The sequence below is a fragment of the Colletotrichum abscissum genome, assembly GCF_030869225.1.
Source record: "Colletotrichum abscissum strain IMI 504890 chromosome Unknown Scaffold_7.1, whole genome shotgun sequence".
Taxonomy (NCBI): domain Eukaryota; kingdom Fungi; phylum Ascomycota; class Sordariomycetes; order Glomerellales; family Glomerellaceae; genus Colletotrichum; species Colletotrichum abscissum.
The window spans coordinates 526,784-551,867 of NW_026850514.1; the positions used below are offsets into that span (position 1 = coordinate 526,784).

General features: G+C 51.4%; 9 protein-coding genes across 9 annotated transcripts; 1 reads left to right on the top strand and 8 right to left on the bottom strand.

Moving 5' to 3' along the window:
• Positions 1 to 119: 119 nt before the first annotated feature.
• CABS01_03683 (major facilitator superfamily transporter) lies at positions 120 to 2,189 on the bottom strand (the record flags this gene model as incomplete). The annotated part of the gene is made up of 10 exons (XM_060537056.1): positions 120 to 278; positions 351 to 897; positions 957 to 1,149; positions 1,204 to 1,465; positions 1,519 to 1,621; positions 1,680 to 1,753; positions 1,813 to 1,838; positions 1,909 to 1,959; positions 2,018 to 2,077; positions 2,150 to 2,189. 10 exons carry the CDS (start codon positions 2,187 to 2,189, stop codon positions 120 to 122), a joined length of 1,515 nt encoding a protein of 504 aa, XP_060391314.1.
• A 1,090-nt stretch (positions 2,190 to 3,279) lies between these two features.
• On the bottom strand, positions 3,280 to 4,506 carry CABS01_03684 (isoflavone reductase; the record flags this gene model as incomplete). Its single annotated transcript, XM_060537057.1, has 4 exons — positions 3,280 to 3,561; positions 3,671 to 3,997; positions 4,069 to 4,353; positions 4,423 to 4,506. The coding sequence occupies 4 exons, from the start codon at positions 4,504 to 4,506 to the stop codon at positions 3,280 to 3,282; spliced, it is 978 nt and encodes a 325-aa protein (XP_060391315.1).
• Positions 4,507 to 5,760: 1,254 nt separating this feature from the next.
• Positions 5,761 to 6,501, bottom strand: CABS01_03685 (dienelactone hydrolase; the record flags this gene model as incomplete). The annotated part of the gene is made up of 1 exon (XM_060537058.1): positions 5,761 to 6,501. The coding sequence occupies one exon, from the start codon at positions 6,499 to 6,501 to the stop codon at positions 5,761 to 5,763; it is 741 nt and encodes a 246-aa protein (XP_060391316.1).
• A 628-nt stretch (positions 6,502 to 7,129) lies between these two features.
• On the bottom strand, positions 7,130 to 8,263 carry CABS01_03686 (NADP-dependent L-serine/L-allo-threonine dehydrogenase ydfG; the record flags this gene model as incomplete). The annotated part of the gene is made up of 6 exons (XM_060537059.1): positions 7,130 to 7,185; positions 7,235 to 7,329; positions 7,394 to 7,779; positions 7,855 to 8,010; positions 8,085 to 8,171; positions 8,234 to 8,263. The coding sequence occupies 6 exons, from the start codon at positions 8,261 to 8,263 to the stop codon at positions 7,130 to 7,132; spliced, it is 810 nt and encodes a 269-aa protein (XP_060391317.1).
• A 2,591-nt stretch (positions 8,264 to 10,854) lies between these two features.
• Positions 10,855 to 12,130, bottom strand: CABS01_03687 (dioxygenase; the record flags this gene model as incomplete). The annotated part of the gene is made up of 2 exons (XM_060537060.1): positions 10,855 to 11,527; positions 11,685 to 12,130. The coding sequence occupies 2 exons, from the start codon at positions 12,128 to 12,130 to the stop codon at positions 10,855 to 10,857; spliced, it is 1,119 nt and encodes a 372-aa protein (XP_060391318.1).
• A 1,081-nt stretch (positions 12,131 to 13,211) lies between these two features.
• CABS01_03688 (uncharacterized protein) lies at positions 13,212 to 15,518 on the bottom strand (the record flags this gene model as incomplete). The annotated part of the gene is made up of 1 exon (XM_060537061.1): positions 13,212 to 15,518. One exon carries the CDS (start codon positions 15,516 to 15,518, stop codon positions 13,212 to 13,214), a length of 2,307 nt encoding a protein of 768 aa, XP_060391319.1.
• Positions 15,519 to 16,368: 850 nt separating this feature from the next.
• CABS01_03689 (acyltransferase) lies at positions 16,369 to 18,096 on the bottom strand (the record flags this gene model as incomplete). Its single annotated transcript, XM_060537062.1, has 2 exons — positions 16,369 to 17,720; positions 17,778 to 18,096. 2 exons carry the CDS (start codon positions 18,094 to 18,096, stop codon positions 16,369 to 16,371), a joined length of 1,671 nt encoding a protein of 556 aa, XP_060391320.1.
• A 3,144-nt stretch (positions 18,097 to 21,240) lies between these two features.
• Positions 21,241 to 23,185, top strand: CABS01_03690 (uncharacterized protein; the record flags this gene model as incomplete). Its single annotated transcript, XM_060537063.1, has 2 exons — positions 21,241 to 22,342; positions 22,410 to 23,185. The coding sequence occupies 2 exons, from the start codon at positions 21,241 to 21,243 to the stop codon at positions 23,183 to 23,185; spliced, it is 1,878 nt and encodes a 625-aa protein (XP_060391321.1).
• A 316-nt stretch (positions 23,186 to 23,501) lies between these two features.
• On the bottom strand, positions 23,502 to 24,917 carry CABS01_03691 (histidinol dehydrogenase; the record flags this gene model as incomplete). The annotated part of the gene is made up of 3 exons (XM_060537064.1): positions 23,502 to 23,744; positions 23,801 to 24,500; positions 24,556 to 24,917. 3 exons carry the CDS (start codon positions 24,915 to 24,917, stop codon positions 23,502 to 23,504), a joined length of 1,305 nt encoding a protein of 434 aa, XP_060391322.1.
• Between the last annotated feature and the right edge of the window lie 167 nt (positions 24,918 to 25,084).

Consider the following 25,084-nt stretch of genomic DNA (forward strand, 5'->3'; position numbering starts at 1 on the left):
ACATGTTGATTAATTACAGCAACTGTAAAAGAAAGAGTATCGAAAGCTTCGTCTGATCCGACTCTACCCAATGATGTACTAAAAGGGCCAGACCAAATATCACCAAGTCTTATTCGAACTCAGATTGGCGTCACTTTCTCCGAAACTGTGTTCTTTTGGTCCTCGTTCTCATCGGATCTCTCTCCGTCAGGCAACGTCTGCGTCTCTCGAGCCGCAGCGGCACGCTCGAAGTCTTCCACCGTCATTGAGCCATATTTTGCAAGTGATTGCCTATCGATCTGTGTGATATCGTGATTAGCTACTTCATATTTGCGGAAATTAAGTGATTCTTCCAATCATGATGAGCTTACCCTGATGACGAGTCCCATGAAGCAGAGTACGATGACGCTGCACACAATCATGACAATCGCACCCTTCTTCCAATACGGCGCTTCATCGGCCGCATAGAAGACGATGCCCCAGAAAGTGTAAAGCGTGGTGGCGCCAATGTTCATAGCGTACACCGTCACGCTGCGCACCGCCTCGTCGCCGCTCCGTTGGAGAATGATGCTGGCCCAGCCAAAGATCAACGGGTTGACCATGTACGACGAACCCGATGCGTAGAATGCGAACATGGTACCGGCGTAAGGCAGGTTCGGAACGAGGAGCATCGCGGCGCAGACGATTTGGATAAGACAAACCAGCACAACCATGGGTACTCGGGTTCCGGTCGCGTCCATATGCCATGCCGCCATGATATTGGTTACGATGCCGACTGCTTGCACGCCCAAAGGATAGGTGTTGATTTGGCTCTGCGTGAAGGATTCGGCGTGGTATTTAAGCCAAAGGATGAAGTTACCCTGGACAACCCAGGCCTCGAGTGTAGCGCAAATCGGAGACCACAGCACCAAAACCCAACTATTACGTGGTCAGCTTTCCCAACTCATGTCGTAATAAAAGCGGGATATTCGACTTACAAGGTGGGCATAAGTACTAGACGCTTTAACAGAGAGAACGGGTTGACTCCGTGCGACCCTTTGATGACTGGAGGCAAACGTCCAACAGCAATCTTTTTCTCAGAGTCACTGAGATACCGAGCGCTGGTGTTTTCAGGGATATCCGGGAAGTAGAAGAAGCCGAAGATCGCGATGGGAAGCGTGATGATGCCATCTGAAGTTTGTCAGTAAGTTCTTCCAGCCGCAGGCCTCGTCAACTTGTTCGTACCAATGATGAAGACCCACTGCCATCCACCAAGACCGGCAAGGCCGCCTAGTCCCTTGTAGATGGCAGCCATCATGACGCCGGCAAACATCGTGCCTACCTGACCTGACGCGGTGAAGATGGCCGTGCGCTTCGAGATTTCTTCAGGCTTGTACCAGGAGCCCATGATGTAGATGGCTCCCGAGTAGGTGCTAGCCTCCGCCAAGCCAAGGAAAAAGCGGATAACGCAGAGCTGAGCGGTATTCTTGACGCCTGCACTAGCCATCTGGGTATTGTCAGCGAGCCGGAATAGGGCAATTTGACATCGATGAGACGTACAGTCAGGAATGCCCAGAGACAGCACATCGACGGCAGCCAGATTCGCGGCCGGACGATTTGGAGACCGATGATGATGCCATGAGGAATCTGTCCCACCACCATACTTTGACATGGGGTCAGCTCATGTTCGTGGAAACGCTGCTCATCGGCCTAGATCTTACCCAGCAGTGGTCACCGAAAGAACTGTGTTGTAGTCATGGCCCTTCATGTGCAAGGCCTCGCGGAGGCCAGCAACCTAGGGTGAGCCTGTCAGTTCTACTCGATGGTCTACTCATTTCCGATGTGGAAACTCACATAAGCATTGGCAAAAGCAGCACGGTCTTTTGTATCCGTTCATTGTCAGTGTTACGGTCCCTTCCTCAAAGCTGATATGAGACAACCATCACCCACCCAGGTAGTTGAAGAAGTAGCTGAGGCAGCAGTATGTCAAGATGAAGAAGTCTGCGGTTTATTAGTCAGATTCATCGTCTCCTAATGCAGAGATAATGGGAGTGCCTACCTATTTTCTGCACAAGACGTCTTTCTTCTTTTGAAGTTGCCTCATTGCCAAGGAAGAAGGCTACGTGAAGCCAAGAAAGTTAGCCCAAGGCACATGTACAGTCATGACGGCGGTCGAGGCTCGAAAACATACCCTTGACCTTTTTGCCGGTTGAACGGTTCTCAGTGGCCATTTTCTCTGTAAATCGCTTGCCACATAAGATTCTTTCCGATACTACCTTATCCGAGATGCAACATGAACAAGTGCTTTCTCTCTCGAGTCCCGAGTGAAACAAACGATCTGATAAAGAATTTTAAGTGTTCTATCTTGACTAGCGTGTCATTCATCCGTAAACTCGAAATTTTCTACTGCCCAGATCTAGGGCGTGCGCGACAAGGATTCGTCTGTTCGGAGCACACGTCGTTGGCGATGAAATGTCAATCGCATTCCTTACAGGTCATAAGCGAAAGTAAACGCGCCGAACTTCCAAAGATGTCTAAAGAAAGAACAGAAACTTGCTCACCAGAGAACCTTGATGGCCTCATTACTACCAGTTTTCCTACTAGTCATTTTGACATGGTGGCCGGCGGCCCCGTCTCGCCCATCTACTTTTGTGGCTCCATTGCACAAGTGCACTCCACTGACTGGCATGGACATGGCATCTTGTCAAATGAAATTGCTCGGATTTGAGCGAAGACGGGCGGGGAAGCGCTTGGCGGCTGATGGATCTGATAAAACACCCACCCGCTTGGGAGGCGGCTTTCCTGCATCAGTTGCCGAAGGCCTAACTGTGGCGACCTTCGGCGACGTACATTATCGCTGGTTTCGTACTCTCTGACTGCAGCGGGCAAACTATTGGCATGACAATTCTTAAAGCCTGTTGCTGTATTCGAAGTTGAATGCCTTTGTTTCCATTTTTCGTGGTCTTGTTTACCTAATCAAGGTACTCCTAAGTCGGAGCTCTATCTTTACAGAATCGTTGGTGATGCCAAGGCGAGTATTAGTCCGAGCTGATTTAGACAAAACTCTGATCGCCCACGAACCATATTTACAGCATCAAGGTTTTAAACATGCAGATCAAATGAATGGATTCCAACTCGAAACCGGGGCCGCCTTGAAATGGATCAGCTCACTAATAGTGGATGCATCGCGACTTTAATCGAAGTTTTGAATTTCTGCGGACTCACCTATTGGTCCAGCAAGAACGGCTACTGACACGTTCCAACAATAGCCGCAATTGCTGAGCCTGTCGAAACCTACCAAGTAAGAAGTCTATTGGTTGTTTACTTTTTACCAGCTGCTTCCATGGCCTCACGCTTCTTCTTCTCGTAGATGGAGTTGACCTTGCCCTCCAGAGCCTCGCCGCAGAAAGCCTCAAACGAATTTCCCGTTAAGTCAGGATACAGATCCTTGGCGATTTGATATCCTAGGTATCGCACGTACTCCGGCGTGTTGTCTCCTCGGAGGCCCCACGATTTCCGATATTGTAAAACCGATAGCCTATGAGGGTTGGCCTTGTCATCCTTCGCCTTGACCATCGCAGCCTCAATCTCATCAGCCGACATCTGTGTTTCAATGTTAGTTTAATCGCTCAAAGCTAAGCCTTCACCGTCTATTTATCGCTCCATGTATGCCTTATTTCCCCGAGTCTTGGGAAGGTGGTCTAGAACTTACGTATCTTCTCTCAACCTTTTCTCCACTCATCTTCTCAATCAGATCGTATACTTCATTCTGGGACATGAGTTCGGTGAAGGCGAAGACTCTGTGATTCAGGGTCCGTGGGTCCGCAATGATGCGGGCGACGTATTTGCCAACGTCGCGGAGGTCAGTCATACCAGAGAGAACGCTTCCATCTCCAGCGATCCAGTTGTCAAATGGGCTCGCGACTGCGTCAATCCGTCCCGAGGCCAGACGGGGCAAGCTGATCTGGTACCACCAGCCAACATCGATGACCGTGTACGGGAGGTAGATAGTCTGGATATGGTTTAAGACATCCTCTTTCTAGGACGCATTTAGATGTCAGCTCAACAGCTAATTTGACATATCCTGGGGGTCTAGGGAGTCTTCCTCACCTGATCTCGGAACCATAACATGCCCCTGCCGGGCATCACCGTCCCAAAGAAGCAGGGGACGAATCGCTTTACCCCCGCTTTCTTAGCCGCATTGGCGAGGGGGATTTGGTCGAGCAGCTTGTCTGCCACAATGGCTGAGACGACCACCTCATGACCGGTAAGCTGATTCGCGATTTCATCTTCGGGTCCGCTCAGGTCTACTGTGGCAATCTTGACGCCCCTCTTCTCTAAAGCTTTGACCTCTGGCTTCTCAAGCGAGCTCGGTCGGATAAGCGCAGTTATCTCCTATCAAACGACTTATCAGTAACTTTACCAAGGTATTGTACAGACTTTCATGATAGACAAGGTCCCTACGTATTTCGTCTCAGGCGAGGAGAGCAGTCCATTCATAATGGAAGTTCCAGTCTCGCCGGTTCCACCGAGTACTGCGACCTTCATGTTTGATGTTGTTCTTTGGTTTCGAAGAACCTAGAATATTTTGTTGCCTGGAGTCGAAGTCAATGATCTAGTTCAAGGCTTTGTTGTTGATGAGAAGGACTTGAGTTTAACTTATGCTCCAGAATCTCATAAAGCTAAGTATGGATCCCCCTCTACCCAGAGAACCGCCTACTATGGGCTCTCATATCGCCATGGGGATGATATCATCGCAACACCATTTCTCAATGTCGGTGTCTCGAACAGCCAAAGTCCGCCAAAAGCGGGGAAAAGCTGCGGGCTGGCCCGGTTTGACGCTGCGGAGTTTTATCGGGTTGGGGCTGAATGCAACGCGGACGCAACTTCCCGCGCTTAGGGCCCGGGGCCCGCGCCAGCCCACTCGGTTTCGGTTCCGGAAGTGACTGGAGGACCGGGGGCGGCGGCCCAAAACCTCGGCCGAGGTGGCTCTGGCTTATAAATCAGTATCAACCCCGCGTCTTGTTGCTGGTAATTCCCTCGTATGAGAATACGAACAATACGAGGTATCTCAAAATTTGTCATTAACAACATCGTGTCGGCTCTTCGTTGAGATTATGCTGTAGTGAGTCATTGTGATGCCATACCAAGCATTGTGTTCTAATAGTCTAAGTACGTCGTTATGATTAGCAGTCCACAATTGACCGTAAGCTTGTTCTACCCGAGTTAGCGCAAGCGTAATTACTACTTTATCGTGACGAAGCATGAAAGGCATGTTACATCTCAACTTCATGTTTTGGCTCGAGTAGTCAAGGGACATAGAAGCAATAAGTTCAACTGACTGGACGAGACAATGCTATATCAAGTGGTTCAAGTCTGTTGCAACAACCTTTTTAATGAGATCACAACTTCACACTGTTGTTTCTTTGCCGAACTGATGGTTGTAGACCTTAGTCAGTATGATATTCTTTGAATCATGCTCAAGTGGGCATGTTTCTAACAAATATGCCTCTTCTCTAAATGCAATCGGTGCCATGACATTGATCAACTTCTCCGAAGAGCAATCTCGAAGTCGTATCGATAGTAAACACTTGAAGCGGCATAGACTTCGCTGCCGACTGGAATTACCAACACATAATCGAGTGGCTGAACTAGAAATCCATTGTGGCAGGTATGCTAAATTCATTCCGAGTGCCACATAGTGCCCTCCAATGCCTGCTCAGTTACTCTTTTCTCTCCACCTCATCGTTTCATGATCTCCCTCAACTTTTACTCTTCAAAAGTCACTCTTATTTGATGCCATTAATGCAAATGTTGACTGAACCAGCTTACCGCGGCCGAATTTGCCAGAGCCATCGCCTTCCTCTCTCCAGGCTTTCCGGGATCACCTCTAGTCAAGCAAGCATGCTCGACACCAGGGTAGTGATGATACTCAAACGACACGCCCTTCTTCAACATGGTCTCGAAATAATGCGACTTGAGCTCGGGGGTGAACTGCGTATCAAATTCGGGAGCCAACAGCTGCACCGGAACCCCAACACCGTCAATATCCTCCTTGGTCAGCAAGCTGGGGTGGCCAGTCGCGATGCAGTCAACCAACGGAGGATCATGCTCTTTTGCTCCTAACCGAAAGACTGCCCACCCTCCGTAACAAAACCCAATAGCCCCGACTTTCGTGTGCTTCTTGCGAACCTCCTTGACAAAGTTGGTGATTTCAGGTTCTCGAATTTCTCGTGAATTGTCCCTTCCAAAGCTCGAGAGGTCAATTTCGTGCCATCGATTCTGAAGCACTGGCTCAAAGGGTACAACCCAACCGCCGAAGAAGTCTGGTAGATAGACCGTGACGTTGGCTTCGCGAGCATAGTGATCCGCCAGGAGGCGTGCGTTGGGGAAGGTCCAGCCTAGAAGGTCGTGAACGATGACAACTGCGGCGTGTGGATTGTCACCGACGACGTAGACGTCATTGTTGGCAAGCTTGTCGGTTCGGCCCGTTGGAGTGCCGTCCCATTCAAAGGCTTTCAAGCAACACGATGGGATAGCCATTTTTGGGTTCTTTGGAACGTGAATAGAGCAGCGCCCTTTAGGTCTTTAGTAAAACAGTATCTTCAATCTCGAGGGGTATAGTCGTGAGTTGAGTAAGACGATTCTGTGAGGGGGTTCGTATTAATAGGGCTGATGTTGCAGCCTTCGGATTCACTACTACCTAAACACCGGTGCCATGACAATGCGGAGAAAGCAAGTCGGCCTGGAAAGAGTCCGGACGCCGATCTTCCAATGAGATATACGTTACACCAAACCAGGAACGAGGCAATTGATGGTCGGGATACCAACATCTTAAGTTGAAGTGAAATAGTCACAACAAGGTTGTTGATGTACCAATCAAAGCTTTGGGCGTACGAGTGCGAATGCGACTCAGGCTAGGGACTTTGGTTTAGCGACCTGAAGGGGACGGAAACTCGACTTGGCAACTAATGTTGCTGCGACTACTAGACCAAAGGTACTTGGGTTAACTAAGTACGTACAGCTAATTCCCAAGCAGAAGAGAGATGTGGGTTCAGGAAAGTCGATGTAGACATCTTCGCCATCTCCCCGCTTTGAAATATTTACAACCTCCCGCAGAGAGCTGTAGCTTCGGCGTACATCGTTTATCGTGATTCAATTGAATTTAGATTTAATCATGACCCCGCTGATTCCATGTCCGATCGAACACGGTGAGTGAGCGTTGAGCTAGTTGCAGGTTAGTTGATTGATGTAGTCACAGGGTTGCTCGACATACCTGTAGGCACGACGTCAAGAGCCTTGATGGAGACATTGTCCGGTTGCTCCAGCATGTAGACCGCCGCTTGCGCAACGTCTCCAGACACAAGCGGACTGACCGGTGTTAGTTTATTCACTCATAAGCAAACAAAAAAATAGACCAGTGGCAAGAACTTACTCATATCCCTCCACGAATGAGTCGTACTGGTCTTGATCGAAACCCACGCGCTGCGTGTGGAAGTGAGTCGCGACGACACCAGGCCTGATTGCTAGCACCTTAATGTCGGTTTCCACGAGTTCGTTGCGAAGAGAATTGGTGAACCCCTCTTGAAACGCTTTGCTCGCGTGGTAGACTGCCTCGCCCGGGAACGGTGGCACTTCATGCGCAGTGACAGAGGTGACGTTGAGGATTGTGCCCTTCCCGGGCTTTTGCTTCATCATGGACCTGTTGAGTACCGAGTGTGTCACGAACATGGTTCCGTTGATGTTAGTGTTGGACATGGTGATGATGTCCTCGATCTTGAGGTCTGGGAACCTGGCGGGAGCTCCCAAAGCGAGCCCAGCCTTGGGGGGGACGGGTTAGCGAGGCTTGGAAGGATGTGGCGTCACACTGAAAGTTGATGTAAAAGCCGAGCGTACGTTGTTGATGAGAATGTCAATCTCGCCAATCTCTTCGATGGCTGAGCCGATCGCCTTGTCGACCACGTCGAAAACTCCAATGTCAGCGGCTCGGCAGATGACCTTGACGTTCGGGTTGGCACTCGACACGCTTTTCGCAACAGTGCTGAGTTTCTCCTTCACAGAGCGTCAGTCAACTGACGTGCAGGTAAAGCCTCCCCGTATACCTGGCCCTCCTGCTGCCAACTTACTTTGGACCTGGATAGGAGAACTAGATTCGCACCCTTGGCGGCCAGCGCCGTGGCGATTGCTTCGCCGATTCCCATAGAGGCGCCTGTCTGTAGAGATTCAGTGATGAATCCGCGTTGTAGCCCAGTTTTTGTCATCATTGTAAACGAACCAGCAAGACATTCTTTCCGTCGAGGCCCATCTTGATGTCGAACAGGTAAGGTGGTCGCAGCCCAAGTTAAAGTTCCTCTTGATCTAAATTCGACAAAGTTGAATCGATGAGACTACTAGGTGGAAGGCAATGAGCTTTGAGGGTCTTTGAAAAGCATTTATACGATTTCTGAGGAGCGTCTCTCAGTGATATGAGAACCATTCAACACCACGAGATGAGTTGACTCTCTAGTCGTTCAGCTTACAAATGTCCCCTACGTCATGGTCGACTAACTAGGACGACCCCACTTCGTGAGATAGAACCTGAGTAAAGTCATCCTATGAGAAAGGCCACTACATGCTCATTTTCGGCGATAACATGCACGATTACGGTGAAATAGTCTCTAAGCATAACATTCTTTCCCGCTGTAGAGAGCCCATGGGCGGAAACAACCTCTATTGGGCGCGCTGCGCCTTGGCGCGTCCACAGGTGGGGAGAGACCTCTTTTTGCCTCAACTCCACGGACTTTCTCGCCGACTGAGTCATTATAGCGTTGGTACTTCGTCAAGCCAAGGTCTGAGACGCTGGCTAAGTCGTGCTGGGGACGAATGATTCAAGTAAGGCATCGGTCAGTGTGAAGATATGGAATCACTTGAATGTGCACAGTCTCGGGCTTCGATCCCTACATGCACGTACATCGAAACTTGCTGAAGAGAGAAAATTGCTAGGTTCGAGATCATGTAGCCTTCTTCGGAAGAAAGACACCCTGCGCTAGGACCTCAAGCTTACGGCAGCGGTAGATACCAACGAATCATGACGAGGATCAAGACTCTCAGTTAAAGGAAATCAAAGGAATTTAGCAGCGAGATTCTACTTGATGTTACCAATGCGATAAAATCTGGATATTACCTGGATCAGTCTACAGGCTATCTCGACGCCGGCAGCGTGGGAACGAATCGGATCTCACGCCGGATCTCAAGCTAGACGGGCCGATGACTGTGGCAGGCGGCACAGGGGTAATTCAACGGCCTGGCTTTTTGACACGAAGCAACAAGGGATACCTTTTACAAAAGGCCTATCGCTGATAGGACCGACTTTACCGATTGTGCTGTGGGCGACACGTCAAGAGACACCGGCATGCTTAAGCACAAGCCCCAACTCATTCATGTTGTTAACCAAGATGGGCTCGGAGAAATGTGTTTCTCATGCCCAAGAGATAGTGCTCTCGCACCTTGCCAGAAAAGTAGGAGCTGTGGGTTATGCCTGTTAGATAAGCCCTCTCTAGTTCACCTTAATACCACGTGGTAGTTATTTTTGAGATGACGGGAGCAGATAACGCTTGTCAGAAGCTATGTTGAATTTGTTCGATAGGGAGTTCTACTGAATCATTGACCCAATCAGTAGATACCAAGTTTTACATATTTCCCGAGCATGCAGAGCGGCGAGGTTTCGTCCAAAATGTACGACGGAATTCTGAGCCTTGAATTGAAAACAGGTCATTGCTACATCTACTTGTTCTTGAAGAACTGTGAGGTCTAAACACGAGGAAGGGACGTACTGTCCGTGAGCTGGAGCTCGTGGCTTTAATGTAGTCATTGAGATCTGCCAGCCATCCCTTGACCGATCTACTTACCGGTGATAACGAGGCACTCACTAGGATCGCGGGGTAATACGGGAAGAGGCTCTCCTCATACCGGTAGATCGGCAGCTCTCACGTTAAGACCGAAGAGCGACAACCCGAGCGTACGGGTTCGATGTCCGTTACCTACCGTAGCCATTAGCCGTGATAGCTGTCAGGCACGCACGGCACGATAACGTGCAGACTACCATCCGGAGCCAGGGGAAACTGTGATCTCTTGGCTTCTAAAAATGCCAGCAGTGTCGCAAAGCCGCTCTCCAGTTCCGGCTTAGACCCACTGACGCACGTCCTACCCCGGTCTCGCCCCCCACGGCATTTCGAGTCGGGAAAAGAATCGTCCCCCCAAGAGCCAAGGGAGAGGGCGAATAGCTTAGCCGAAGGTTTCCGAAGGAACCCGGTAAGTGGAGGAGGGGGAGGGGAAAAGTCGGGGACACTGTTGACTGAAGACACGCAGAGTCTCAGAGTTGAGCTTTCAGTCGCGTCGAGTCAATTCAAAGGTATTCTTCAAAGGACTTCAGGATTCACTTCACACGGGTGAGGGAATGAATAGATTCAGAGCGGTTCTCAAGAGCCGGTTTGCTCAGATTCGCTACGTAGCATTCGCCTAGAAACTCAATAGCTAAACTGCAAGTCTACGAGTTGCAAACTTGGAGACGAAGACACAAGCACGCGGGGTTTCAACCAATCACCAAAGTACCGCGATTTTCTACCGAATCAACTTGAAGAGGATATCAATTTCTAATTCGTGCGGAGAAAATTGGGCCTTCTAACGGGCCACATTTGCACTGACGCCATTTTGCAGTGCGGTTTTGGAGGGATACACGAAGAAAAAAAGTGAGAAATCTCCGTTCTTCGGAGTCTCATGCTCAAAACAATTATCCAGACCCATTGTGCTGTCCTTTCAGTGTACTATGCACGCACACCACCCACACACATTCCGCTCTCACATGCTGAAACAACCACTCGTTCTCATTCAAATCAGAAGCCCCCCACAAGTCTAGACTTAGAACTTGTTCTGGTTGGCGTTCTGCATGAGCATCTGGGAATCCGGCTTGTACTTCTTGGACACCAGGCGGACGTCGTACTCGACGTCGAGGGTGGCGCCCTTGGCCTCGTTCTGAACAGGCTTGAAAGTAAGAAGCAAATCGTCCTTCACGGCGCAGGCGGTGTCGGTCTCGAGGTACGGGTCGTCGCTGGGGTAGAGCTGTGCCGTGACGCCGATGAAGTCGGGGTGCGTGACCATCATGTGAATGTGCGCGGGGCGGTACGGGTGGCGGCCCATGAGCTTGAGGAGATCGGCCGAGGGGCCGGAGGTGTCGATGGCGTACTCGGTGGGCTTCAGGCAGTAGAAGTAGAACTTGCCCTCAGCGTCCGTCTTGAACTTGCCGCGCAGGTTGTGACGGGTCTGGTTCTCGGGGTCAAAGACATCGTACTTTCCATTGGTGCTGGCCTGCCACATGTCGAAGACGGCGTCGGGGATGCCCTTGCCCGTCTCCGCGTCCTTGATGACACCATGGAAGTATGTGAGCTGGCCGTCCTTGGGCATGTTCTGGACGACGGAAGCGCCGAGGTCGCGGAAGGGGGTCTCGGGGGACCAGAAGGGGCCGAGAATGGTGGATGATGTGGGGGTGACGCCGGACTCGGTCTCGACCGTGTGGTTGATCTCGTCGACGAGACTGTAGAGAGGGGGGAGAATTGTTAGCCATTGGCTGGATCTCTGCTTGCGAACATGGCATCGTAGTGGCGCGGCCGGAAAAGCCGCGCACGCGGGGTAAATGATTTTCGGAGTAGACGGCCGCGCTAGAGGGCAGGGAAAGGGGGGTTGCGACTTACGACTCAATACCCAGGATATCGCACACTCTCCATGCCTCGTTGCGGTTCTTCTGGTAGGCCTGGCCAATGGAGTTGATGTAGTTAACACCCAGAACCCACTCCTCTTGTGTGAGCTCGACATCTCTGCAGAAGTCGTGAAGGTGCTTGATCAAAGAGCCGAGAACCTGTCTGTGTCTGGGCTTGGTCTCGGGGCTCATGAGGTCGATGACATGTTGTGTGAAGTTGGGGTCGAACTTGCTCTTGGTGCCATTGGCGCCGTTGGCGTGTCCGTTGACGCCGTTTGTGCCGTTCGTAGCCATTGTGATGGATGTTGTGGAGATGTGTTTGGTGGAGGGTATCTGGGGGGTGACAGGAACAACGCGCTGTGATAGAGATGGGGGAGAGCACTTGTAGAATGAGAGATTCTTTGAAACAGGAGCAGACCTGCGAACGAACCGGAGGGCCATGATGGTTAAGTATCAAAATCTGGAGCCCCGGATTCAGGCATGAGCAATCCAGACAAGCAAGCCACGGATGGTGGGCATGAATCGTATGACCATCTTTGGTTGCGGCAACAGAGTGCGGCATCGAGTGCGGCAACAGACTTCGGCAATTTGACTAGGGGTTCAGTTCTTTGGGGTAAACTTTCGCGCCTCGCGCTTTGTGCCCCGCGGTGGCTCGTCCATCCCACCACCAGACCTCGATCAGAGTGGCAGAGACGACGGACTAACCCCCGCCATGGTCCCTGCGGTCCTTTACTCAGCCAAGGGGGGCAAAACATAGATCCGGGACAATGAGTAGCGATGATGGCATGGGTAAGTGTAACTCCTTACGCCTAGCAGCCGAAATGCGGGGGAAACCCGTGGGAAAGCTTCAAAGCATGCGGGGAGGACACTCTGGAAGACAGACGGCGTCGACTAGGCTCCATCAAGAGTTGATTTAATGTTTCTAACTGGCTGGACGCCAGGAACATATGGGGACAGAGTCCGTCCAATGCCAGATGGCTGGGATTCTGCTCACAGCTCGCTGACGGATCCATCTCTCCTGATTGGCATGACCTGTCAGGCGGGCGTCGCTGTCGGTTTTGGATTCAGCCGGAACTGTTGGATCCTTCAGCTTTCCATCGTTCGATGTTTGACCATGTAGCGCATCAAATCGGCGCATCGAAGCGGCTCAGTCGGGAAGAAACGCGGAGGTTGAAGGTTAAGGTTGGCTTTCCACGAGTCGTGTGTGATATGGGAAGATGAATTGTAGCACAACACGACCCCAGACTCGCCTGTCGCGTCTCTTGCCGGGTCAGACATTTTCTTCATCGCGGTAAGGTACCGGTAATCTTTGTCACCACCGATTTGCTCAATCTTAGACTCAGAGGCCACCAGATGCGTCCTCCGGGATCGACGCCGGTAAGATTCGACCTCCCGAACGTACCTTCAATGCTGGCAACAACGATGTGTCCTTGGGGAAAGGCTCATTTGATCACAACCGAGACAAATCTAGATCTTACATTGACAGCAACAAGACACGTTTCTAATTTCTCTACAGCGAGCATCATCTCATCTTCGTACCACGGGAGTCACCCTGCCCCGGCACTAACGAGGCATTCGCGGCCTCCGGATCACTCCTCCCCGTCCCCAGATCTAAGAATCCCGGGTCCATCCCGCCATGGAATCGCACCCGCATCCGGCCTGACTCCTGCTGAATCCGATGTAGCTCCGGCGCCGACCGTCCGTTCTCCTTGAAGAACGTCATATTCCTCGCCATGCGGACCCCATCCCTGGGCCCATCACCACCATTGCTCGCTCCGCCCGCTGTCCCCTTTGGCCCCATGGTATCATGCAAACCAAAGAATAGTAGCGGCAGCACGCTGCCCTTCCAGACGGGCTGCTCGGGGTCGTTATAGTTCTTGAGAATGATCCAGCCCAACAGGATCCCGCAGAGGCCCACCAAGATGATGGGCAGAGCTATGTACTGCCTGTCAAAGTAGGTACACGTCGAGCTCGCCCATACCTCGCCCAGCGCCTCAGCCCGCCGATTCAATAGAGCGTTAGCGCCAGGGACGACGTCCGGCCCGAGCCCCGTCATCCGAAGTTTGTTCGTCACGGCCCAGGCAAAGTCGTCGACGGCGCTCGTAAGGTTGGTTACGGTGGCGTTCATGTCGGCCCACAGCGGCGTGAGCCACCAAGAGTCGTAGCAGTTGAGGTGTCCGCTCTGCATGGAGTCGTACTTACACGAGGCGCTCAGCAAGCTCGCCTTGAGGAAAGTCGATAGCGCGGAGAAGAAGGTCCCGTCCATCTTGTACAGGCATTCGTTCGGCACGCGGGTGACTTCGTCGCTGCCGCTCACGCTGAAGTTGGTCCAGATGCGTCCCGGAACGTCCAAGGCCTGGCTCTGGTTGGTGGTATCGTACCAGGTGCCGTTGTCAATCACACAGGGACTTTGTCTCGCCGTGTAGTTGCCGTACAATGAGTATCCCGACGCTGCGTTCTCGGCAGGATTGGACGCCGCCGTCGTCGTGCGGACGACCGTCTCCGTCAATGTGTTGTTCACGTACCGCGCATGATATTCCTTCAGGCACGGGTACAAGATACACGAGGCGGCGATGTAATCCCCCAGGTTGCTAAAGTAACTATTGTCGGATTGCGACAGACGATGCGGGCACGTCAGCTTCGATGTCCCCGTCGAGTTGTCTGACGTGCACGGAGACGTCGAAATCATGAGCATGCTGAAGTTAGCCATCGAAACAGGGGCTGCCGCGGCGAAGTCGTCGCTGAAGAGTTTCGTGTACGCGGTCAGGTTGCTGTAGCCCATCCACATGTACTTTCCGGCCAGGATGTTGATGACGGCGCCGTCGTCCGGCAGCGACAGGTTGCCCACCGTATCAGGCTCGCTGACGAAGCTCGTCGTATCAATACACTTGCTACACACGCCGATGCTCGCGTGCGTGACGCCCGTGCCGTAGTCAGGCCACGTGCAGTTTCCGCTGGGGCAGAGAACCTGGACGTCGCTGTCCTGGCTGCCTGGATCCGTAATCCCCTGGATCATGGCACTCTTCATGTCTACCTCGATCTCATAGGATCCGGCACCGACGCGGTAGTACGCCGACGAGCCCGGCACGTAGTTCGCTGCGGGGATCCTGGCGCGGATGTTGTCCTCGAGCATGGGGCAGGTCATCGTTCGGACGGCCTGCTGGGTGACGGGACCAACGGCAAGGCTGGCAATCGTCACGATGGCGGCACCGATGGCGAGGAAGCCGGTGGAGGAGAAGCCCAGGTTCCACACGAGCATCGCCAGGAGTTTCGTGGAGCCGAGGATTGAACGGCTCGCGGCGTCAAAGTCCTGGAGGTGCTGGAGGGGCCGGGTCTGTTCGGCAAACCAGGTCCATTTGATCTGGCCGATAATTTCTGCTACGGCGGCGACGATGGCAGCGCGGAGAAAGGTTGAGAGGAGCGCAATGGCGGAATTGAGGTTGATTTCAAAGGGCCATTTCGGCATGTAGTGGCCATCGTAGTGGGTGAGGAGCCAGATGATTGCGGTGAGTAGACTGATTGCGACGAAGAGGGTGAAGATCTCGAGGCCCCAGTACCTTAGGACATGGCGGGTGTGGCCAGATCTTCTCGGACTCGGTGCGGGTTGATGGTGAATTGGCGGATTTATCGGAGGAGGAGGCGGTGGCGGAGCTGGTGGTGAGAAGTGAGGCTGCTTGTCTTGGTCGGTCTCCTGGAAGGGCCATCGAGGCTCGGATGGATACTGTGATCTCGAGCCATAGGCGGTTGTGTCTTCTTGAGGTGGGTTAAAAGAGGGTTGCTTGGCCCGGTCTTCCAGCTCCCAGCTGCGTTGTGCCTCTGGTACTCCCATGTCTCAAATGACACCACGGCTTGGCAGCGTTAGTCCGCGTCTGAAGCTTTCTGAAGACATGCAAAGACTTACGCCAAGGTGCGTGAAGCACAGCCGGGCAAGAAGAATAGGTTGGCCTTCATATTTCGATGATGATAATGCCCCCTGAGTGCGCCCACAAGGCCAGATTTAATCTTCAAGCTTGCAAAGAAGGTTGATCAAATGAACCGAGATTGGATTCTCCATTTAGATCGCCTCCCACTTGCGAACATATCCAGCCTTAAACCATACGAACGGACGGGTAACCCAATTAGGCGTTGCTCGTATTCGACAGTATCCACAGCCACCCTGGGGCACTGACTCGGAAATTTCCATCCACAAGGTTGACTAGCCGATGATCCGTTAAATATACGGATGGAAGCGTCTGGGCTAACATGACGATCCACAACACGGAGAAACGATCGCCGTGGTCGTTTCTCCGGCCTATTCAGCGGAACTCTCATCCCAATTTGGCGTTCACCTTGGTGAGACCAGCTCGTGATGTACGTCTTGACCGAGCTGACTCAGCCTCAAGCACCTTGACTTGTAGATAATTATGCTCAACATCTCTCCCAAAAAGTCGCAGGAAAGAGTGCTTCTAACCTTTCCGAACATTAGTCATCTCGCCGACGTCGCTCTGATGATGCACGTTGGCAGTGTTTTTATATGCACTCAAGGATGCCTCTGAATTATGTCAGTTGCCGTGAAGGCAGCAGTGATTAGAAATAGCTAAATTAGCGTTGGACAGGCCTCAGAGTTAACAATGGGGTTTGACAGAATTGTAATGTATCAAATGATTAAACTAAGTAACTGTTCAACCCTGGAAATTCCACTACTTCGTCTTTTCAATCAACCTTCCCTCGAACCAAGCCGCGAACTTGACAGCGTTGACATCCACATGTCTCTGCACGAAATCCGCTACGCAGACAACACCTGGTAAGTAAAGACACGTTGAAAGAAAGACGACAAGTCCCCAGTCAGTGCTAAGGTTGGCTTCAAGAAGAGTGCCAGTAATGGCACTAAAGAACCGAACGCAGTGATAACCCCAGAGCCAAATCAGGCAGTTGTGAACGAGGTAGATGGCGAACGATATCCGGCCGAGGTATTGAATGACCCGACCCGTGAAAAGCTGCTGAATGAAAGGTGACTGATCAATGGTGGAAACCAGCCAGACAGCGGCGATGGGGATCCAGAAGCCGTCGCCTTCGCCGTACTTTGCAGGGGTCAGCCAGGAAAGGTTTCTAAATCCTGGGGTCTGCGCAACACTTCCGCTCCCCTCGGGGAACGACAACAGCCATAGGGCGCCGATGAAAGAGGCTAATTGAAGAGTCTTCTTGGAGATCCCGTAGGTTTTGGAGGATTTGATCAACGAAATTGGGGCATTGAACCCCCTCAGCCCCTCACGTCGCCAGTACGAAGGGCTCGATAGGTGTGGTAGAGTTTCCCAGACGTAGCCGTTGCTCTCGTAGTCGGCATTCTCATCGTCGCCGTAAAATCTAAGGGCAGCGAGGAGCAGGCCGGACAAGAAAAGAAAAAACTGCCAGTAGCCGGAGTGAATGGTGTAGATGAGGAGGCACACAAGGAAAAGAATTCGAACGCTAGGGCGAACTCGGTAAAAGGCGACATGTGCCAAGAAGACAATGAGTGAACCGTCAAACTCCACGGGGATGGTCCAAAGTTGCGGCTGATATGGAAACCCTCTTCCTCTGTCAAGGTTCTTGGCCATTGGGTCGGACAAAATCGAGAAGTGCCCCCACCATCCAACTACCTGGTCCCATACATTGTCTAGTGCTGGTGGCCTGAACATTGTGACAGATGGACCGGAAATAGGCTCAAGCTCAAATAGTTTGAAGTAAGCTAGGCCAGCGACGGCAAGTGACGTGATCATTGTCGGAAGGAAGAGGCGGATATACCGACGAAAAGCTGAGGAAGCGCTGGCGATTGCGAACTCGGCCGACTTCTTCTGCCTAATGAGCTTCATAGGCTTGTAGCTTAGGGCATAACCGGATATGACGAAGAAGACGCAGACATTCGACAGTCCTGAAAGAGCCAAGCGAACGATTGGGATCTGGAGAAAGAGAGGTGTATCATCGCTCATGAAGCCGCGGCGGACCTCGCCGGTCAACGTGCAGAGGGACCAGTGGTGGCAGACGACGAAGAACGCTGCGAGTCCTCGAAGTCCATCTTCACCTTACATTAGCTACAGAAAATCATGCTTTGCTGAAACTTAGATCAACTTACCGAGCCAAGCTGATGGATGGAGGGGCTTTGGTGTCGCATCAGGATCCACTGGGTGCAGGAAACTCGGGATCAAGGCCAAAGCAAGGTTCTTGGGATATCTCAGCCAAGGCGGCAAGGGGCGAGTTGCAACGAAGGTGTCGTCGAGAGAGATATCATCTTCTACTTCGAGAGTCTCAATACGGAAGCTCTCAACCTTGTCGTCCTGGCAAAGACGAGCGTACTCCAAGTCATCCGAAGAAGAAGAGAAAGATGCTTGCGAGGAGGATGAAGGAGAGGAAGGCTGAGACTTCAGCAAGATGGACTCCAGGTCTCCGGACATGGTGTCGTCGGTGGTGCCCTCCAAGCAGGCGGTGCTGCTGATTGCCCGAGTGGTGATGTTGGACAACGTCAAGGAGGTGAAGCGCCAAGAGTCCTGCTTGCGGCTGGATACGAAAATGAAGCGACATTTATGGAAGCTACTTGGGGATTTCGAGGGCCGGAAAGTTCGCCCCCTTTTTCGTGCGTTGCTCCCGCATGCCACAATGTCTTATGGAGTGGAATCTTCGGTAAGAAATCCCTTGGGGGGTCATAGGCGACCATCGGGACCACATCGAGCGCCGAAATGTCCATCGCCCTTTCAAATGGTCAGCACTATGACATGCGCCCAAGTTAGGAATGTTTATACTCAACTTGTGCTTGGCGAATTAGCAGTCGGGAGACGGTGTGTTTGGAGACTGCTCTTTGTTCGCAGTGCAGCCATCGAGAGGTTTTGGTGTTCTGGATCGAGCACAAAAGTCTGAATCAGTCGATGCAAACTTGAACTGAACAGCCGTCAAGCTCTAGGCACGCCTTTGCCTCGTGCTCTTGATCTTTCGGCTGGAATTACTTTTACCAGAAAGAAATCCTGAAAGCCTGGTGGAAGGCAAGCAGCAAGCTCGAATCGCAATTTGTAGGCTCATTATTAGACCCCTTCTAGTGTTGCGATGCCAATGAGCCTCATGCGCCTCTTCCCTACTAACTAGCAGGGTCTGTGGACGTAGTTACATCGCTGAATATCGAGATGTCATTTCATCGCTCTGGATGAGTCTTTGTTGATAAGAAGAGCTCTCTCTAATCGCAAGCTTCGTGACACCATTGTCGTTGTTGGGCCACCGAAGCCCCTAGGTAGTGGTTCAGATTACACCAGTCGAAAGATCAGCAGGGCAAGGGAGTCGACTGGACCCTAGAGGCCGCATTTCGAGGAAATGATACTTCGCCTTGTGCAACCCCAATTGAGACTATGAGTGGCCCCTTCCTTTCTTTTTGATATGAGGACGCATTTTCAGAGGTGTACATGGACTTGCCCCTTGTTTACATTGACTAATCATAGTACTTCAATGTCCAGTCTAGCTTTTCATTTGAGCGTGAAGCGAAGGACAACCCGAGCCGACATGGCACATGTAGCATAATGACGTAATGAAAAATCCTCCATGTTATATGATGATTGGAATGCCCGTATATAAACTACTCTTCTGGTTCATGACGGATCACTCACAGCGCTGAATTTACGTTGCAAAACGTTTTGCTGCCTTCTTCATCAACTCGGGATGGGTACAAGTCGTCTTGCCGAGAAGTGAGCAGCAGAAAGGGATATCAACTATCCTGAAACAAATACTTTCAGTCGGTTACACGGCATTCTTGTTTTGTGCCCCGAAGGTCGTGTAGATGTCGATGCTGACTGGAGGTTGGAGAGATGGGGAATGGTTGTGTCTCGCACTAAGCTAGCGCGATCAGCGGGCCGAGGTCAAGCCCCGTCAGGTGTTGGCCTCCCGGATAAGACGAGTCTCGGCCAGGAAACGAGTAAGCCGAATCCGTGTTCCGGCATAATGCTTCGGCGAGGCAAGCTTGGCGAGGTAAGGCGTGGGCAGTCGACCGGTCAATGACTGGTATGATGAGAAATGAGCCTGCGTGTTAGACATCTCAAAATGGTATGCTGTACCGTTACACAAGGCCGATGACATCATGTATGGCCGAAGGAGCTGATACGATGGTAGTCCATGCCTAGAAGGAGCTGGGCCCCGTGGGTCTTAAGCCGTAAACGTATAAATCAAGAAAGGGTCGGTGTAATTTGCTCAAAGGTTGGAAAGTTCGTGCCAAGATGATGTTGGGCCAGAGTTTTTATATCTCTTCACTTACCTTAGAGCGCCATTCAAGCCACTGAATGAGGTGCAAATTACGGTTACACATGGTTGATATTATGATTGGAGGAAGGAGAAGATACATTCAGTACCTGTCCTGTAATAAGGTAGTGATGTCGATTCGAAAGTGCGAGCCCTCCTTTGCCCGGATGAGATTCGCCGAGATTCATTCGAGTGTCGGCCCGCTCATACGTTCCGGCAAGCAGAGCTACAAGCTTCTTAGTACGCTACAACTGAGACTATTGTCTACGTATTGAAATCGTGGGTGGGGTCGATGTGGTTGGCTTGCAAAGAAGGGAGACTCTTCAAGTGACAATGCCCGCCGTTCGATCGTTTGTGATTCACCAGGGACCGAAAAAACCCATCAGAGAATCAATTGGAGCAACGAGTGCAAACGGGGGATATGCGAGCCCCCCGTCGGCAAGTCGGGCGCTCGAGTTCGTACTCAGGATCTCCTGCCGGTTATCAAAGCATACTAGGCACAGTGCCTTATCTATTTGACTCTACTCCGTTCGCAGACCCTTATTTGACAAAAGAAAAGCAGATATGAATGACACATTCCCATACCAATATCGACAGAGGAACTTGAGATCTTCGTTGCGCAGTCACCTGCAGCGTGTTGAGCGCCTTGAACCCATTTTTAAAAGTTTCCACGGTAAGTAGAATGAACGGGAAAGGCACCAGATACCATTTTAATCTCCATTATCTATGGTAGAGCTCATGTCTAGTGCTCTGGTGAACATGGTGTCATTTCTTAGAGGGCATCATGTAGACAGGGAGAGCAAAAAGGGAGGAGGTCACTCAGACACATTGCTAGGCCATTTAGGGAAGTATTCTTATAGGGATATCTGGCATAACGGCATAACGGGGTCTCAGCGTCGCGGTCAACTCCGCGCCTCTGACATTTTCTCCCCGATTCATGTTCTCTGAGACAGCACAGCATTCCATTCACAATGGAAACTCGCAGCAAAAAGCCGGAGAGACTGCACCGGGCCGCGTACAGCTCCCGAATGAAGGCCTGCTCCTCTTGTCAAAAGCAAAAGGCACGTGCGGGCCCCCCGACCATTTGGCATGCGTGACATCTCAACTAGCGCGTCGCTGACATCCCTTTGAAGGTGCGATGCTTACCGAACGGCCGAGATGGGCCTTGCCAGCATTGTAGGAAGAAAAATATTGAGTGCGTCTTCAAACGGCCAGCTCGAGAGGTCGAGCTGAGGTCTAATGATGCAAGCCCCAATCGGTTCGACTGCCCGCCTCATGTCTGATGAGTTGCACCGCTAATACATAATGCATTGTGAAGGTCGGATATGGTGGATGATATGCGCATGCTGCACACAGCGATTAATGGCCTTCTGCAACAAGGATCTCTGCCGTTGCTAGGGCCTCTGAAAAGTTCACTTGCAGGAAGGCTGAATGTTGAGGGCTTGCATGCGGATGAGACTGGCACCTTCATCGAAGATGAGGATCAAGACATGGAAGAGCAAACCAATTCACTATGTGCACAGAGTGAAGACCTTGTCGAGCCATTGAGTCAAGCGCCCATCAGCTCCTTGCATGAAATCACGAGATTGAGGTCTGCCAATGCGAATGGAGCTGTTTCTTCGGCGCCTATGACAGCTCAACCAGGCGCACAAGAGCCTCAAGACCTCATCACAGAAGGAACCCTTCAGCGGAATGATGCAGACCGTCTGGTGAAAAGGTTTCTGGAGCGGACGGACTACTACCTCTATGGGATCACAAGCCGCTTTGAAGATCTAGACAGCGTGCGCCGCGCATCTCCCCTCTTATTCGTGGCAATCTGCACGGTCTCGGCTCTGCATGAACACGGGGGCGAGCAACTATACCGCGTCTGCAGTGCTCGGCTCCGCAAGCTCGTGTCTGACTTCATGTTCAAGAAGCATGTGAACCTCTACGATTTTCAGGGACTGTGCATAGCTTCGTTTTGGCTCAGTGATCTTTCATGGTCAGTGTCTGGTCTTGCCATTCGTCGAGCTATCGAGTTCCAACTCGACAAGTCATATGAAATCGCCATCGGGGCCAGCCAACTCGACGACAGGTTTTCCAACAGTCTTGGGCTCAAGGACCAAGAAGATGTACTCAGCTGCTTGAGAGTGTGGTATCTGTTCTACATTTGCGACCATCATCTCTCAATTCTGTATGGCAGGCCTTCCAGTTTTGGCAACCCGTCGTCTGTGCAAGGATGGAGAAAGTACCTTCGTGCCGTTCCCAGCTCAAGCACCGACACTCGTCTTTCCAGTCAGCTGGAACTGCTTTCAATATTGGAGAAAGTCACCTATATGTTCGGCTCGTATGGTGACAGTCGCATATCGGGAATATTCAAGAAGAAGCTTGAGGAATTCGATTTAGAGGTGGATCGATGGCACGGTTTGTGGGGTGCTCGATACAGAAGTAAGTTTAGGGTGACTTGCGAAAATGTTGTGACCGGTAGTCGTTGACTGTATCATGTGCTTTATAGCCCAACGGGATATCGAGAGGCAGATAGGAGCCTTCCCTCGGAAGAATCTTCGTCTGCACTACCACTTCGCAAAATTGTTCATCGGGTCCCTTGTATTCCGGGGACTTTCGTCCAACCCGGTCGATGACCCGATTCCGATGGAATTTCTCGACTTGGCTCACGGAGCGGTCGAGTCCGCTAGATCAACGATCGAGCTTATCACCACCGATCCAGACCTGAAAGCTGGGTTGGTGGGATTGCCGCACTACAATCACACGATGATAGCATATGCGTGCACCTTCCTTCTCAAAGTCGCAACAAAGTATCATCGCCATCTGGATATGGACCAGGATGAAGCCTTTGACCATGTGTCGAAAGCTGCAGAGACCTGCCAGTCCATACAATGCACGCGGTACCACCTTGTCAGTTGGATGGGGGCTGGATTGGCCAAGTTTGTCGAAAATTGCCGAAAGCTTGCTGAGAGGCAATCAGAGACCTTTGCGGACGGACGTGAGCGCGAAACGACTGCCAGCCCGACTCTCTCTACTCGGAAAGCTAGAGCTTTGAGTAGAGCCATGCCATCAAACGATGCATGGGATTCGGCAAGACGAGTTGCTGAAGCATTTCCCACAAGTCTGCAAGGATTCATGGATGACAACTATAACTTTCCAGAGAATACTGTCGACATGGACAGCTTGGAGAACTTGGGTTTGGACATCTTGGAGGGATCTGACCTAGCATGGGATTCATTCTTACCATCGTTCAACTTTGAGCACATGGGGTTCAGTTTACTCTAAACAATAGCCGGCTAGCCGATCAAAAAGCCTAGAATATCTGCACAACCCAAGCACACTGTCTATGGCAGGCAGGCTATGTGAAATCAAAAACCGCCTTGATTCTTTAAGCTACTAGTACCTGGGTAAAGTCCATGTAAATTCGACGCTTTTCAAAGATACGACTTTTGAGTCAAAACTAAGAACTACGCCGCAAGTTCAATCTGATAGAATAGTACATGTACTAACTATTCGTCACCTATCTCTTGCGTCACAGACTGAATGAGGTTGAGATAACGCATCGAATTCTCGGATGAATACACGTGACTCCATGGTGTGCCTATTTGCTTATCCATTCGAACTCGTCACCCAAAAATTGCTTGGCTCTGAGGTCCCCAGAGCGAGCATGACCCTCAAAGTTCTCAGCGCGTGCAGCACGACCACACAGTCGACCCAGCTCTCCGCTCTCCGACTCGGAAACAACTTCCTGATAAGTAACAGTCTTCAGGAATTTTCCCACCCAGAGCCCCCCAGTAAATCTACCTGCCTTCTTCGTTGGTAGGACATGGTTTGTACCAATGCACTGGTGAAATGTCAGCATAAAACAGAGACGCCGAGGATGTCAGGATAACGGCGTACCTTGTCGCCATAGGAAACGCAAGTCTTGGCCCCAAGGAACAGAGCGCCGTAGTTTCTCATCTTCTCCAGGGCCTCTCTCGGTTTCTCCGTCAGGATTTGAACATGTTCGCTTGCATAATCATCTGCCAAGGCGTAGGCCTCGTCTAGAGAATCGACTACAATCACTTCGCCGTAGGTATTCCAAGAGACCGAGGCCAGCGGTGCAGTTGGCAGAATCTTCAGCAGGCGATCAACCTCCTCAATGGACTTTTGGGCCACGGTCCTCGAATTGGTGATTAGGACTGCCGGAGTATCCGGCCCATGCTCCGCTTGAGAAAGAAGATCAGTAGCAACGGTTGTCGGATCCGCCTTGTCGTCGGCGACAATGAGGATCTCAGTCGGTCCGGCGGGAAGATCAATCCCAATCTCACCAAAGAGCTGCCTTTTAGCTTCTGCTACAAAGGCGTTACCGGGACCCGCGATGAAGTCGACCTTGTCCATAGTTTCGGTACCAATGGCCATTGCCGCCACGGCCTGGACGCCGCCAAGGATCCAGATCTCGTCAGCTCCCGCATGATATGCAGCCGCCACGGTTGAAGGGGGTATCTGCCCGTTGATTGGAGGTGTACAGGCGATAACTTTGGGGACCCCGGCTGCTTTAGCCGTAAGAATTGTCATGTGCGCGGACGCGAGTAATGGATACCGTCCTCCAGGGATGTAACTATTTGACTTTTAGCAATCAGCCGTTTTGTTACACATCATGTTGAAAGACTTACGCGCCGACACGATCGATAGGGATATTCTTCTGTCCAAGAAAAACACCTGGGCGAATTTCGAGCTCAAATTCCCTCAGAGAATCTCGTTGGGCCAGAGCAAATGTCCGAACGCTGTTCTGTACCGTCTTGATGTCGGCAATAACTTGGGCCGGAACTTTGGCAACGATCGAGTCAATGTCTGATTGAGAGAGCTTGAAGGACGCCGGCGACCACTTGTCGAACTTTTCTGAATAAGTCTGAACAGCTTTGTCGCCAGTTTCCCGAATGTCGTCAATCACGCCCCTTACAATCCTTGGGACATCGAGCGGAGATGTGGAGTTGGTGCCATTTGTAGCAGCTTTGGATTTGAGGTATTGGACCATTGTGGACGATGGTGATATACAAGCAATGGTAGGTCTGGAATATGGACTTATTGAGGTAAAGAGATCCTGTAGTACTATTATGACTTGACCTGGAGTCGGAGTGAAGGGGGCAAAGATGGTTTTACATCTTCAAAGAGTTTGCTCATGCTTAATATACAGAGCGTCAA